We start from the raw sequence: 16,676 nt of genomic DNA, 5'->3' as shown, positions 1-16,676 counted from the left end.
GAAGACCATCCATCATTAATGTCTCCCCCCTTACTCCCCAATCCTTGAACTTCGACTAGCATCATCTCCTAGCGGTTTGGGTCTATGATGAGACTGCACATCCCTGACTATGGCTGGGCGATATGGAGAAAATCAAATATCACAATATTTTTGATTAAACCTCGATATTGATACCGCAACGATATTGTAGTGTTGACTATTTGTGCTTTCACAAAATATTTACACAGATTTTTGATAAATAATCATCAGTAATGTAGATATAATGACTAAGTGGGTAAAGGCAAATAATAGAACAGTTACACCAGTCTGGTAAGTTCAGAAAAGTACATCACTTTACTGTAATGTAGCCTTTAAAACCAGGAAAAGACGACACTTATGCCATATTACGATATCCAAAATCTGAGACGATATCTAGTCTCATATCACGATATCGATGTATTCCCCAGCTCTATCCCTGACCCTCAACAAGTCAGGCAGATGACAGACCGGTCTAAGGCCCGTCAACTCAAACCTACAACATGCAATTGAGGCCACTAAAGTCTATTGCTAGTCTAGCTTTCCCTCTCACACAGATGGGAAAGTTCCTGCTATTAAAACTACAGCATACCTAGAAAGGTCTATTCTGTAGCTGAGGTAACAAGAGTAAAAGCTAGCACAGACATTTAAGGAGCACACAGCAAATGCTGCGTCTCTGCCCACGTTCACTTCTGTGGGTTGCTGCATATATTCAGCTTCGCCGAGTGCTGCACCAAACTGTCTGAGAGTATACGAAATTATCCCTATTTGTAGTAGGATTCAATAAATCAAGAAGACACGGCAGGCTCGTTGCCCCAGCATCGAATGGGGCCATTTTGAACGATTTCAAACGCTACCTGCATTTAGATATGGTTAGACATGTTTGAAGCTCATTTTGTCCGACCAACAGTCCAAACATAATCAATTGATAATTATACCATACACACGCATGCAGCAAATCAGTTATCAGAATTGCTGCAAATTAATTTTCTGTTGAACGACTATTTGATTAGCTGACTAATAATTTCCGTCATGGTACAATTATTATTTTGTTTTTTAAACTGACTCCGATTAACATACTTTCATTTTCTTTCAATTCATAATATTTTTTGGGGGATTTTACTGCATTTTCGTGTAAAATTGATTCGCTTGTTTCCTAAAATTCAAAGAACTGAACTTGATGGAAGCCCTTTCTTTATCCTAAAATTAACTAAACTAAAATTGGTCACAAAACCATGACTTGTCCAGTGAGGCCCAAACATCAAAAGCCATTACCAGGCTGACCTGCAGTGAGTGGCTTAATAAAGGAAGGAGGATGGCGCTGGTCAAAGAGGCAGAGTAGAGTCAAGGTTATGACCATGACTGTGTGTGTATGTGTGCAGAGGAGGCATTGGTGAGGAGGCCTGGCCGTGTGTTACATTACAGCGATGCGTTCAGTGCCTGGAGGGACTGTCTGAATGGATTACTCTAATTGGCTTAACAGCCGCCCCGGCCGGGCTTAACAGGGCACGAAGCAACGAGCTGGGGACAAAATGCAAAGAGATGGACAAAATCCACTATTGGGGAAGAGAGGAGGAAGGAACTGATAAGCCATGAAAGAAGGAGAGTAATAGAGAAAGACCCTCAGAATCCTTTAGCAAAGGCAAATGTGGCAAAAGTGAATTTGGCATCCAGAAAACAGAGCAGCTGTGATGGAGAAAAAGTTCAACGTCCCATAAACGCACCGCGAAAGGCTGCGATGTACTGCGAAGAGACTCAAGAGATTTTAGAATGTTAGAAATGACTTCCTTTCATTTGTTCTAAATTCTGTACAGTTTCCTCATATCGTGCAGCTCTAATGCAGAGGTTTGCTCTTTTTTTTTATTGAGCTATTAGCCATGTACGTACCATATACAGTAATATTATTTGCCCATTACCCAAAGTACACCTATGTAAGTCAACAGGGGCATGCGTCAGTGTTGTTAGCCCCTGTCGTCATTAGCATACATCAGTGGGCAGTGTCAGCGTGGAGCCTTTGTGCCGACGGACTCCCAGGCGGGTCTCTGGGTGGACAGATGGTCCAGGCCAGAGGGGAGCTTTAGCTGCTCAAATCCCTTTGTGTCCTGCTGCAGCCTGAGGACACTCCCACCTCAGCCCCGGCATACACACCTCTGTCATATTTAAAGCTGCACTTTCCCAACTTCCTAGCTCCCAAGAGCAGCAAGGGAGCTCTTTGAACAAACTGAATTTTAATAGCCAGGGACAGGATTAGACTGGCCCACTGTGACTGTAAGTTCTCCCAGAGGAGGATCAAACGTGACCCAAACAAACCCAGACGGTTTACAGCTTCACACAGGTGCGTTAGGCTTCGACATTTATCACATTCATCTCATGTGACCAAGTTAAGTTAGGCCATGTTTATTAGCGTAGTCCTTTCACCGAATACAGCACCTCGCTCGTCACGACAGCTCATGCCATTACATGTCAGTCTCATGCCTAAGTAAGCCTCTGAGTCACTTTCCCATAAAGGTCCTGGCCGCAATCCCACTAGACCAGGACTAGTAATATTTCTGTGTCACTTTTGTCATAAGTCTAAATGAAATGTCGTCAGATTAACGTAAAGGCAGCAGTAGAAGGTCAAACATACCCATATCACAGTTGTAGGAATGTGTGAATAACCGTTTAACCGTCAACCCCAATAACAATATTGAACGATTAACATTATCAGTTATTTAACAATTACAATTAGCATCCCTACACAATTCAGTTCAATAATCAAGAAAACGCTCTTAATGAACCAATGTTGTCGCAATTTTCAATTTCACGTGACGGATATCTAGCAAAAAAGCTTAACATGTAGCATGAGAGGAAACAGGAATTTAACAACTTAATGTTATTTTATGCTTGGGGCACTGCCAAACTGTCGGAAGATTCTCGAATTTAAAGCAACACTAAAGAACTTTTCCCAAATTGTCCATTACCGCTGTCATAAGGTCTCATTGGAACTACAGATCCACTACCCGATCTGGCAAACTTGCACATTGTAATGTAAAGGACAATTCCAGTTCCAACCTGTAGGGGGATCGAAGCGGGAAAAGTTCTCTAGTGTTGCTTTAAGATGAAACTGATCAGGAGCATCCCTCAGGCTAACAATGGTTATTAATTTGGGGTTTAACGTAGAAACACAAAACAAAATCAAGCTTGGGTACAATTCAAGGTTTGAATGACAGTTGAGCAAGAATGATAAAAGACCTGAACCACCAGCAAGGCTGTCATCGTTTTTGCATAGGAATACAGGTTACCCCGTCCTACAATGGACAGTTAGCGCCTGACGCTGTTGCTAAGTAGAACACGGACATTAAGGGGGAACACACCATCTAGGAAAGTTCAATCAATATTTGTGAACATGAGCCAGAAACCAGAGAAGTAAGTCTTAAACTTGGGATTTCATTAAGTATCCGGTGTCTGGTGACTTTCCTGCGCAGAAACTCGAGTGAAGATACAGTAATGACCTCTTCTGAAGAGTCCATCGTGTTTTTTTTAATCCTCCATGTCCTCCTTGGCTACTAGTAACTGCTTGGAGGGGGAGGTGGGGGCGTGCGCAATCACGGAAGGCTTGTATCATGTGGACGTGCCGACAGTTTTGTTGTCATTACTTAGAATTCCTCATGGGGGGAGACAGAAACTACACGCTATAGCTTTAACTTTACTTAACAGACAGAGCGAAAAAGTCAGCCCACTGATTCAGTCGAATCTTAACGTGAAGGCTTGCCTGAAGTCTAGCGGTTATAAAAAGCTGTTGAAATGGACATGTTGAAACGTGTAGGAAGAGAGTAAACCTTTAGCGCTCTAAAGGGAGTTCTGGGCACCTGGCTAGAAACCGGAGGTGGTTGTAAATCCCTGTGCTTTACCCAGCCCAGCCAATTTTTTAAGGTGAAATGAACTCATTTACATCTCAAAAGGTATGGCCAATGAATCAGCCTGCCTATTAGACCAAAGGAGGGGATCCCTGCTGTGGGAAAGCAGAGCAGTGTTTGACACTCAGGGGTGAGGGCTGGGAGGTGTTAAGAACGGAGACACAGAGGTGGACATGAAAGGAGAAGCGAGGGAGTATATGGAGGAGGAGGAAGAGGATGATGCTACTTAGTCTGGATCAACTGAAGTACATTTCCAGGATCAGATGGAGCCACGGTAGCTGCCCCTGGAACTTAGCGCCGGCAAAAAACAATGTGATTGGTGTAACGAAATGCAAGCAACCCAGAGCAATTTTCTCTCCTATCCTAGAATGTATCGGTTGTGTAGCCGGACCTTAGTCCACAGTGCTGTGGAGATAGATCTGACAATACAAGACTAGCTGCTGCTGGAGCCTAAAAAATATGAGAAAGTTGAACACCTTTGAGACCAGATCATCTGAGAACTGAAAGTGAGAATCTGTTGTTTCTGTTCAGAAAAGCATAGTCATCACAGCTTCCACTCTGTTTCTAACTAAAATATGCAGCCGTGTGTGTTCATGCGTGCATATCAGTAACGATATATGCAAAACGAACATGAAGTGCGGTCACTGCGAGTCATTCTTTCTGTTTCTGTAAGAGAGATTATTTCCTCATGTACATACATCTACAGTAGGTTATCCTTTTAAAGGCTTAATTCATTGATTTAGAATTGCCACTTTCCTCATTTATTATTGATTATTAGTTGTTGATTAATTAATTAGCTGAGTGACAGAAGATTAATTGCCAGCGATTTAGATGATCAATTAAACATCCAAGTCATTCAAAATGCTAAAATGTCAATCATTCGCTAGCTCAAGCTTCTCAGGCTACATATACAGGACTACACTTGTATTTTTCAAGCTGCATCTCGATACAAAAACGAGGAGCAGAACTCATCTCCGTCCATATTAACACGCCATGTCAGTTTGTGCTGAAGGCTAACAATCAAGCCCCACGTTTTCAAAACCAAAACGGGGCCAGCCGTGTTTGCAAATGTCTCCATTTTAGAGGCTCGGAAACGCCAACGTAGTGTCGCGAGGCGTAAACGTTTGCTGATATTCTCAGGCTATGTTTAGACGCCTTTAGACGTGAAACACTGCCACGCAACACCACCAAGTCTGTGTGCCTTCATTCTACTTGTCTCCCCGTCTCCCAGTCTCCCCCTCTCTCCTCTCTCCTCTCCCTAGTAGTGCCAAGTGAACAACAAAAACTGACAATTTTGTCTGGACAGACGAGGAGGTGTTCCACAGCGCTGTAGATGAAACATCTTTGGATTTGGACTGTTAGGTGGACAAGACAAGACATGTGAAGGGGGTCCCCGTGGACTGTGGGAAATTGTGATCAACATTTTTTCCAATTTTCTGAAAGTCTGTAGCCCAAACATGGACAGATTATTATTTAATAATAAAAACATCTGTCAGTTGCTTCATTCAAATGTAGACATCCTGAAACCAGTAATAACTATTTACTTAAACCTACATTAAAAAAAAAAAAAATAACTAACTAAGTGGAACACAAAACCAAAACTAGGACTGGAAGCATTAAGAAACACAGGTTTGTTGTTGGACCCAAACCATCACGCTCATCAGTGGAATAATAAACTCTGGTTGACTTACGTCTGGTATGCAATCTGCACTCCAGCAGCTACACTGGAGCAGCATGACTGCCAGCTCCCAGGCAGGGCTAGATGATGGCAGAGTGGTACGCTGTGGATGCACTGACCTCATGTCTCCATCTACAAATCGGCACGCCAAACATCTCCCAAAATTAGCTCTTCACTCATCTCACCTTTCCAACCCACAATGCTGCTGACCCCTTAATGCATCTGGTGTTAGAATGCAGGGACTATTAAAAGCTCTGTATGCCAGCCAGGGTGTATTTGTACCACTGAGGCTCGATGGCATGGTACGGGCTGGGTGTCTGGATTGATAAAGCGGCTAGTTATGGGAGGAATTCAACCAGCTCATTAAGCCTTCAAGCCTGGGACCGAACACCTGAGGATATATAATATAGTTGCAATAAATACGGCATGTAGAATGTAGACTCGCACACAGACGGAGAGAGGCAGGTCTACAGGAAGTCTGGCCCTCTGACTAGAACAATGGACTGTGGGAAATAAGGCCACTCTGCCACACAAAGAGCAGGGGAGGAGGGGAATCACTGCCTAAAAATAAGCAAAGGCATAGAACGCTGCTTAATGTGGGTCACTGCAATTATGGCTGCCTCAAACACAGGGTTTAGGAATATGACGGTGTGCTGAGATGTAGCCTGCTTCTTTTGGCTTACGGAGCACCAAAGGAAACATGTTGATATCAATCAATGCAGCATTAGTGTCATCCGGATGATGGCGCATCATGGGGGAGGACAGCAACAGGCCTGATCAGAATTGTAAATGATCTCCAGTGAAGTGGAGCAGGGTGGAGGCAAACTGAGGCAGATGATAAAGAAATGGGGGGTGGGTAGCTTTGGGGGTGAACGCAGGGAAGGGGGATATAATGCTTGATTTAAGTTCCCTTCAGACAAAAAAAAAAAAAAAAAAAAAAAAAAAAAGCATGGCATTTAAATTCAAATTCATACGGTCCTCAGTATTGTGTTAACATCAAGCTTGTGTGACATACTTTTTTTTTTCCAGTTGTTCTCCCGGTGGCTCACGTGCAACACGCAACGGGCGACACGTCAGTTATCGTCCACACCGGACACGTCGTACAGGCTGCTTTATGTGGTGAACAGACAACTGACAGGGATGTCCCTGATGCCAACTTCCATCAAACTGAAATGACATACCTCTTGAAGGCATCAGTTTGTGAGTTTGCATAAAAGGTCCCCAGTGGTGCACACAGGTTCATTCACAGATGTTTATGCAGATGTTACAATTGTATAGATTTTAGATAAGGGTTAATGTGCTTTTTCTTTTCTTTTTATTCTGAACCCGCCTCCCAACAGGAACTGGATCTAACGAATCAGCAGAGGTCTGTACAACGCGTAGAGGTTTGGGAGTTGTGCATGTTGGCCATGGATGTACTATATCATATTATCATTATATTATTATGGACTGGTTTCTGTAACGTTTCAGAAAATAGTGGAAAGATCAAAACATCTTAAAGCCAAAGAGGTATGTCTTCAAATTGCTTCTTTTTTTTTGGGACAAACTGTCCAATTTAGTTTTCTACCAAATAAGACAAAGAAAAGCTGCAAATGTTGATGTTCTAACTAGATCCAGACAATGAAAAAGAGGACTAAAATTCCTAATGGATCATCAAAATAGTTGCAGATTCATTTTCTGTTGATCAACTACCATAATCATTATGACTGTAATTTCCTGTTCATCACCAAGCGGCAACCTTGAGTGCTGAAAAATGTAACCAATGCGGAAATGCCAAAAAGTTCAGTTGATGGAGTGGCCACCTTAACTTGTATTCATCCAGGAATCCTTGCTATGGAAAGGTTTGTCAAACTCCAGATCTGTGAATAGACCTCGGTCAACATGCACACTAGGGCTATGATCACTTTTGTACCTTTATTCTTATTTTCATTGAAAAATATTTAAATACAAATTATTATAGTGTGATTTTTGTGAGGATCTACAAAAAAAAAAAAAAAAAAAAAAAAAAAGTCTTCAGTCTGTAGGGTACCATTTGTAGGCCATGACATCTGCAGCACTACGATACTTTATTCAGAATCATTATGACACATATTTTGCCTTTAACTATTGCGGCCCCCCCCCACACGCTGAGGACACATCAGAGGCTAATCATGTCTGATGAGAACACCCCCCCAGCCCCCTTAAAGACATGTCACATCACATGACCTCATCAACTACAATAATAATGACATGCTCTTTTGTTTAACCCTCCTGTTTTCTATAGCAAAAATTTGGGTTTCTTTTAACTTTTACATTTTCAAAAGAAATAACGTGGATGGCTCCCTACAACGCTCAAGTTTTATTCAATTTCATATAATTTTGATTTGATAGATAGATAGATATATATATATATATATATATATATATATAGATATATATATATCTATATATATATATAAAAAAGAACGTTGAAAAGAGTGACAGGGTATAGCTATAGAGCTGCAACGATTAATTGATCAATCGGAAATTACTCAAAAAATATTTTGATAATTGATTTCTTGTTTTGAGTCCTTTTATCCATATGAGGATATGGGGTTTCCTTAGTCTTCCACAATAGTAAACAGCACGTTGTGGTCTTAGTTGACTAAGATTTCTATAAATCGAGGACCGCCCCAATGGTAAATTTAATATTTTGGGATTTTTGACTGTATGTTGGACAAAACAAGACATAATCAGTTGCCGTCCTGACACTGGTTGATGATGACTGGCTGCTGATTGGTGTTAGCAGAGCAGACTGCGGGGCATAAGGGCTCAGAATGGTGGAGACTTATCAGTTTCTCCTCAGCGACTTGCTACAGCCTGAGGGCAACAGACACACAAAGACACACACACACAGACACACACTTTCCAAACCAACACTAAACACCCAGAGACATGAACAAAGTCTCTCACACAGAAATGGACACTCATGTCTACTTGATATCAGTTCAAATATGTGCAATCACAGCTCACTTTCACATCGACTTTATTATTCTGAACTTTGGCCCAGAGACTGAGTTACACAGCCAGAAGCTACCAACTTGACCGTGATGCAACACCTCAGCATCGAAGCACACAGCCATATGCTGTTACAAACACATCCACAAGGTAAAGCTAGTTAAGTAGTTGTTATTGGATGGGAGCACAGAAGCTGAGCCAATGAATGAATCAATGTATGGTGACAGGGTGGAGGAAGATCCCTCCCTATGAATGAATACCACAACAGGAATCCTTCAATCAAATATACAGGTGGGTTATTAATCAATGCTCTAAATATGCAACAACCGAACCAACACTGGTCCCTACTCCCCTTTTGTCTCCTACTCTGGAGGCATGCATCACCTCCTCGAACCACACTTGTTGTGGCAGGCTTCTATGCAACTCTGCTTTCGCTCATTTCATCAGAAAGACATCAAACAACAAGTATAAACTAGTCAAGGGAGACCTTGCTTTGACAAATTCTCATTTGTAGGGTTTATTTTGCTATCACAGTTAACTAAAATGCCTTTAAAACAGGTAGAATATGGTTGAGATTACTACAGGAGACGGTGTGTCGCAAATTAATCAATAATTACTCAGTGCAATACTTTTTCTACCACTACTATGCATTGTATAGCAGCAACATAATCTTCTAACCTAATTTCACTTACTCTTATTTCGCATTTTTATTTCTGCACTTCAGCTATGTTACTTGTACTTCACACACGTCCTTGTTAATCTGTAAACTGTAACTGAACAATTGACCTGAAGACATCAGTAATGTATCCTGATTCTGATTCCCTTTTATTTAGAAGGAGTAACAAACTACAGCTGTGAAGAGTAGGCCCTTTTTCACTTTGACGGGTTCAGAGCAGTAGCCTACAGCGGAGCACAGGTATCTTAAATCAGATTTTAACATTTAGAAAAGATACATGGTGATCTCTCACTGTTAACACACAAGGGGCTCTTCTGAACAACAGAGCTGACACAAACAAACCTGCTTACACCAAGGCATGCCACTAGAATTTAAGTCTGTAAATGAACCATTAATTAGATATAGGCTACATAGTGTGTGTGCCACTTATTGTGATGCAGCTTTCAGTTTAAGTAGCGGGGTGTTGTGTGGTTTATAGGCTATAATGCATCTTTTAGCGGTGGAGGGATTTTTTTTCAGTCAACAATATTTTCTAAAACAATTTATTGAGCTGGACGGCTGTTGTGGTTTTTTTTTTTTCTTCAAAAACCAACAAGATAGGTCTTAACAGAGAGATCATACCTGCTAGTTCGTCCGGTTCCAGTCCAGTTTCCGTGTCTATCCCACAAACAGCAAAGTAATGGGCGAAGCGGCAGGGCGCCGCGCCGGACACCGCGGAGCTCCCACTCATCCCGGCTTCGATGTGCAGCGCTGTCCGCTAATAGTTCTCCAAGCGACGCATCTCCAGAGGGGAAAAAAGCGGGGGTAAACTGGATTAAATGCTAGACTCGGCGACACTGTTGTTCTGTATCGGCTCCTAGTGTTAATGAAAGCTGTATAGTATTCCGAAGTTGCTTTTATACGTTGTTCCAGCGCTAGTTGGCTTCAGTGAGCAGTACCAGCAGAGCTCGCCGAGGCTGCCTGTGCTGGACGGGAGAGAGCTGGTTGTGAATCTCATTCTCCGCCTCGTTGGAGCTCGGAGGACTGGCCTGGCACAGCGGGATATTCAAATATAGTCCTCCGTTCACTCCATTCACTCAGGCACTGTTACTGAAGGCCAAATGGGTTTCTTTTTACGTAATGATAGAACAAAAAAAGTGGCAATTAGCATCCGTCCGCTCTCCTAAGTGACCGACTGAGTCACGGTTGAATTGTATTTGACAAAATAAACGCTCTGCGAAAGAATACAAATATGTCAATGCGCTGACAAACGTCACCGTGCATCCAGCCCAGAGCTGCCTCTGTTGTGCCCATTTTCCCAATATATTTCATATTTCACATCAGTAAAACATTCTAGTGAACATGAATTTCATCAATAAGAAAGATAGGTAAGCCTCAATTAAGTTAATTAGGATGGATTCGTCCGCAGGTGCATGTTTCATTAGTATTGATAGCCTAATACAGATAGTTTGTAAAAGTACAGGCCTATTTACCGTGATTTCCCTGCCTTCTCCAGTTATTAAGCCGAGTCCATTTATTCTTTTTTTTTTTTTACCTTATAGTTGATGAGTTTTTAAACTTGGAGCGGTTTCCCCTTGGCTCGGTTTTGTTTCACACGGAGAAAAATCCAAGCGAACCAAAATGCATCACATGGACGTTCCCGCCGCTTATTGGTCAGATGTGTCCGGGGCGGGAGCAACAAAGTAAATACAGGAAGAAGAAGGTCCTGTGTTCTCTGGACCAGAGCCATAGTGCATGGTGAACATTTCTTGCATCTCCGTGGTCGGACCAGCTCCTTCATTAAACATTGCAAACCAACCCTAACCCTAAAAATTGGGGGTTCGGGATGGTTTAAGACCCCTTTAAAAGCTAAAACACTTGAAAATGTACCAAGTTACCCATAATTCTTAAAGGGGGCTTTATATTTCAATGTTCAAGGTGAATATTCAATGGTATCTTAAATGGTAATTGATACATTACATTTTTAACCTCAAAGCATCAATTCATGCAGAATAAATAAATAAAAACGTTTAATATATTATTATATATCAATTTATCCCAAATCTGGGGTCAGTCTGGTAAAATTTACAAAGTAACAAAGCTCCCCTGGCTGTGAACCTTAAGAGAAATATTAATACAATTTGAACGTACACATTCAGGGGTGACTTCCATGATATTTGGTACATTCCTAACCCCCTAATCCAGGGGCCTTTAATGTTTTTAAACCAAGGACCCCTTAACTGGAATAGAGACAGAGCACGGACCCCCTACTACATATGTTGTATAAAATGTTGCGTATTAAACTCCACCCAAAACCTTTATACATACCTTTTTTGCATAGAATATTGAGCTATTAAAATAGTTGTTGGAATGTTTTTTTAAATCATGTTTTAATGTTAAACATCCATGTGGCACTGTGAATCCTTAGGATTAATTATTTGTAGATGGCCTAGTGACTACATTACCTTTAGGCCAGTAAGCCTATCATCAATAGCCATTTATATTTGCTAGTAATATGTCTGAGTCATTTTAGGACTTTTCTTGAAATAAACTTAAAAAAATGTAACCATAATTTGGAGGCCCCCCTGCATTGACTCTGAGGACCCTTGCCTGTAACGGTCAACCAAAACTTGACCAAGACGGACATGAATTCCATACCGTCCTATAGATAAGTGCTGTATCTACTTTCATTCCATTACACAAAAATCCATCCAATTTTGTGATACAAGATGGTCAACTATTGAAAGAGACTGAGGTATGTATCAGTGTTCTATTATCACAGCTGCTGAACTGTATGACACAATCTCAATACTATAAAGCCAACATTTTACAGCTGCCAATTTAACATTACCAGGTTATAACATATGGTTTAACTACTGTGTAGCATTTCAAATGGTTTATGTAATGTATTGTACAATGTCTCCCTCTAATGGTGAAGCAGAAGAGCACACAAGACAAAACAGCAATGAATCCATTTATGCCTTTTTATGCATTTTCACATTAACATTTTGAAAAGTGATACCACATTGGCTATAGTTTACGAAAGTTAAAAAAAACTGTATCCAAAAATGTCACATATTGAGAAAAGGATCAAAATATCTGTTAAGTTTAAGATGAAAAAGATTTAACGTAACGGTGAATTTGAATACAATTTGGGGTAGCTCGTAAAAAGTTAACATTAGTTTCCCCTTGTCACAAGACATTCAAAAACAATGCCAGCTGATCCAGAAGTCATCGTCTGATTCAGAGTCAGTGATTATAACACTTTCTTCTTTTGAAATCTTTTTTCTGTTGGTGCTGGGAGACGGGTCGGAGCACGCATCCCGCGTCACTTCTTCAAACGGTGTGTCCTGATGTATGGGTTGGTGCTGCGGTGCCGGTGAGTCAACAGGTAGCGGCCGTTTTTTTTTAAACTTTTCTTTAACAGTTCCACGCCTACGGTCCATAGTTTCAGGCCTTCCTTTGGTTTCAGCCTTCTTTTTGCAGTTTTGGTCACTTTCATCCTCCGAATCAAGGATTATAATGTCATCCTTTCGTGGAATGTTTTGTCCATTGGTCTTTCTAAGGCTTTTCATGCCCGACTTGTCCAAGCTCTTGTTTGGACTTGTTGGCATATTTGTAACATCATTGCCTTCACCCTCCGAATCATCTGTCTCTATGAGCAGAGGTTCTGACCTCAACCTGGACGCTGTCAAATAGTTGTGTCCTAATGAAGAGGAGTAATCACAACTGTCTTCAGTTGCACAGCTGTCTACAGACTCTCTCCTGTTCTTAGTTGGTTGTGGTTTTCCCTCAGAGTCCAGTCCATGTTCCGGTGTGCTCCTGCATAACGCTTGTTTCATAAAGCTGGCCAAAGTGTCAAATGTCTCAATCTGGGAAGGAGATGCTGGTACTGGCTTCGGAGATGGCCAGTGTGTTGGGTTTGTGTCACATTGTCTTTCTTGGTCTCCCGTTTCCCCACCATCTATCACATGTATTTCTGGGCTATCCTGGTCTTCGTTATCTGATTCAAATTTAAGGTCTGATATGCTTATAGGTATGAATAACCAGTCATCATCATCATCATCAGTCTCATCTTCAGAGAGAGGACCACTGTCACGTTTAGGGTATAATGGACCAGTTCCACCTGCATCTCCACTTGCACCTTCACTTTGGTTTGTAAAAAGTGATACTATGTTCTGAATCTGAATCCTATCAACTTCTGAATTTAGCTTGGAACGTGGATTTACCTCCTTCCAGGGAACACTGTTGGTGAGCTTCAATTTTTTTCTTTTCTTTTGTATTTGCATCCTGTTTTCTGATGCCACTGAACTCGACTTGGTTTGAGGATTCTCCGAGACATCAGGTGAACACGGCTGCTTCTCAGTCAGTTCATCCCAGGTCATTTCAGGCACCGCTGTGAGAACTACTGGACTCTCATCTTCGCTCTTTGTGCAAGTGGCAGCAACGTCCATCATTATTCGTGGATATTCTGTGGATGTAAAGAGATGAAGGTTATCTATATTCCCATTCCAGTATTGTTGCAGTATGACTTTAGAAAGGTCCTCTACATTTCCCAGACTAGCAATGAGCTCCTTCAGTGCAGTTAATGAATAATGAAGGGATGTCATGCCATTCACACGGACTCAGTATAACTTACTTACTGTAGGAATCAGTGCGACTGTTGACCAGTTCTGGTCTGGCCCAAAAGGCCAGATACTATCCGACTCCAATTTGTGGTCACTACACCATGTAAGTGTTCGTTAAAACGCTAGACCAGAATCAAATCAAGACACATGATTTGCTTATAGGCAAGTTATATACAATCCTTAGAGAATGATATTGCAGAATACAAACTTGTGCACAAGGATCAAAGTCCCATCTGGCATCTGATGCTCGCTAACTAAAAACCTCATACTTTTATACATCTTAGGCTATGCCTTCTTCATGGCGGTCTCTTTGCTTATCAGCTGGATGTAGTCCAGGTCCGGCTTTCTCATGGAGATTGTTAAAGGGTGACGCGCAAGAAAAACACTTCTGTTTTTGTTAACCAGACAGGTGTCTCAAATTGTATACTCTGTTTCATCAATGGTCTACAATGTGTTTTCTGCCTGAGATATGTACAGTACATGTTCTTATCTTCTGCAGAGCAGAAAAGGAACATAACAAGTCTTACTTCTTACTTATTGTGAAAACACATCTTAGACACAGCTCCATTGTTGTCACTGCTTGCCCTTATCAGAGGAGGCCTTTCTCAGTTTCTAATCCTTTCCCCGGGTAGTGCAAATATCCCACACTCCCTTTATCACTTTAATAGACCAGATGGCCTCTCAATAACCCAGAGAAGCAGAGACGACAAGGTCAGCTCATGAACTCTAAGGCCTCTCACTTTATTCTCACAGATATATATCCTACATTACCTCACTTTATTCAGGATACAAAAAAATAAAGAGTCCATACCCCAATACAAAACATAGCGAAAGACAGACAAAAACAAGACAAAACACATACAATAAAAAATGACTACAACAGTCAGAGTTCCACAATACACAGAAAGAGGGTTCAGAAATTGGCATATAGACTAAAATGCCAATGGTTCCACAATCTCAAAGTGAACCTAACCGCACTCATTCCAGGATTCACTATAGTGTTGCAGTGATGCTGTTGAAGGACTCCGTTAGTCTCCACGTACATCTGTACATGAGATTCCTGAGTACAGCAGGACAGGTGGATACGTCAACACTTACGAACATTTTGGCTTGCACTGCTCCATCGTGGCATTTTAAGCAGCAGACTCATGCCATCATTACATGTCACATTGAGTTTCTGCAAACTTTTGATTATAGCGCCGCCACAAGTGGGCAGTATACGTTGGAGTGCAAAAAGTTTTAAAAAGTGTGGTCTTGACAGACAATGAACACCTACTAAATTTGCGATTCAGCATATTAGCTTGTCACACAGAACTGTCTGTTAATGTCCCTATCATCAGACAGGTCATCAGTTATATAGTGCCCTAAGTATTTGACCTCATCACACACTTTAAGGACAGTACCAAACAGAGAGAAAGCAGGAAATGACAGTTTATTGTCCTCCCTGCTTCTAGCAATCATAATATTCCTCTTCTCAGAATTGTACTTAATGTCAAAGTCTGAGTAGACCCGTAGTAACTTTTGAAGGCCAGCTCTATCTGGACAAAGAATCACCAGATCATCTGCGTACATCAGGTGGTTGATAACGGTGTTCCAAACCATACAGCCTGTTCCACAGTTGTTTAGCAGCTTTCATAGATCATCCATATAACTATTAAAAAGAAAGGGAGATAGATAAAATGCTTCCCTGCCTAACTCCATTGTTTACATTTGACAGACTGGACAGACATAGAGTTACCCCATTTCAGCATACCAAAAAGCCAAGATTCTCACTAGATATTTTGGACCCCCCCTCTGTTGTGCAATTTGTAGAATAGCTTCTCATGATTTACACGATCAAAAGCTACAGAGCAGGGATCTTCAACAGCGGGTCCGGGACCTCCAGGGGGTCCTCAGAGTCACTGCAGTGGGGGCGCAAAATTATTGTTAATTTTTGAAAGTTTTTTCAAAAATTAAAAAGTCTTAACATGATTCCAACATATTTTTAGCAAATATAAATCTCCACTGATGATAGGCTTATTGGCCTCTGGGTAATGTAGTCACTAAGTTAGCCATACAGTTACACAGATACAGTTCATCCCAAAGGATTGACTGTTCCACGTGTGTGTTTAACATTAAAACATGATTTATAAAATCATGCCAACAATTATTAGGCTTATTTGAATAGCTTAGTATTATGCAAAAAATGTATCTTTAAATGCTTTAGGCTGGCCTACAAGTTATTGTAGGACCAGATTAATATGCAACTTCATTTTATACAATATATGTAGTAGGGGGTCCCTGATCCGTCTCTCTTTCAGTTAAGGGTCCTTGGCTTAAAAAACATTGAAGACCCCTAATTTAGAGGCATTAATAAAAACACATAAATTGTGGAATTTATTAGGACCTCCTTATTAGGACCTCGTTTAAGGAAAAAATACACATATCCGTGCCATATTTAGGTTTGAAGCCCAGTCAGAGGTCATGACAAACCGTTCCAGCCTGCTCAGTATAGTCCTCTCAAAGACCTTGGTTAAATACTGACCAGAGCTATAGGCCGGTAATTATCCAAGCTGTTCATTTTGCCAGCTTTGTCTTTGATGATAGGCACTTATGTGACAGATAAACTAGAATCAGGTAGAATACCATGGGCTAACAACCCAGTAAAACAAATAGCAATTAGGGGACAGAATTTTCTACTTGCAAGTTTTAAACGCTCCGCAGATATCTTATCCATCTTATCCACATTCCTTATTATCTTCTAGCATCATAATTGCATCGTATATTTCTTGAGGGAAAACAGTCACATCTCCATTACTATCAATGTTTCCCACTGTAAACGAGTTACT

At 41.2% G+C, this 16,676-nt stretch overlaps 2 protein-coding genes across 10 annotated transcripts in view; both read right to left on the bottom strand.

Annotated features, from left to right (window-relative positions):
* dennd5b (DENN/MADD domain containing 5B) overlaps positions 1-10,903 on the bottom strand; it is a 90,097-nt gene extending 79,194 nt beyond the window's left edge. For 2 of the 3 annotated variants that reach the window (XM_028570518.1, XM_028570520.1), the window contains exon 1: positions 9,863-10,487. In XM_028570518.1, the coding sequence (XP_028426319.1) occupies positions 9,863-9,971 (109 nt within the window). In that variant the 5' untranslated portion in view covers positions 9,972-10,487. Of the gene's footprint in view, positions 1-9,862; positions 10,488-10,775 lie in introns of those variants that run through there. The other variant, XM_028570519.1, reaches the window with a different exon arrangement.
* Positions 10,904-12,181: 1,278 nt separating this feature from the next.
* Positions 12,182-16,676, bottom strand: part of LOC114550131 (uncharacterized) — a 35,805-nt gene continuing 31,310 nt past the window's right edge. For all 7 annotated transcript variants that reach the window (XM_028570699.1, XM_028570700.1, XM_028570702.1 and 4 more), the window contains one exon: positions 12,182-13,691. In XM_028570699.1, coding sequence (XP_028426500.1) covers positions 12,424-13,691 — 1,268 coding nt within the window. In that variant the 3' untranslated portion in view covers positions 12,182-12,423. The remainder of the gene's footprint in view (positions 13,692-16,676) is intronic.

This window comes from Perca flavescens, chromosome 23 (genome assembly GCF_004354835.1).
Source record: "Perca flavescens isolate YP-PL-M2 chromosome 23, PFLA_1.0, whole genome shotgun sequence".
NCBI classification, from domain to species: Eukaryota; Metazoa; Chordata; class Actinopteri; order Perciformes; family Percidae; genus Perca; species Perca flavescens.
This window is presented reverse-complemented; position numbering and strand designations above follow the sequence as displayed.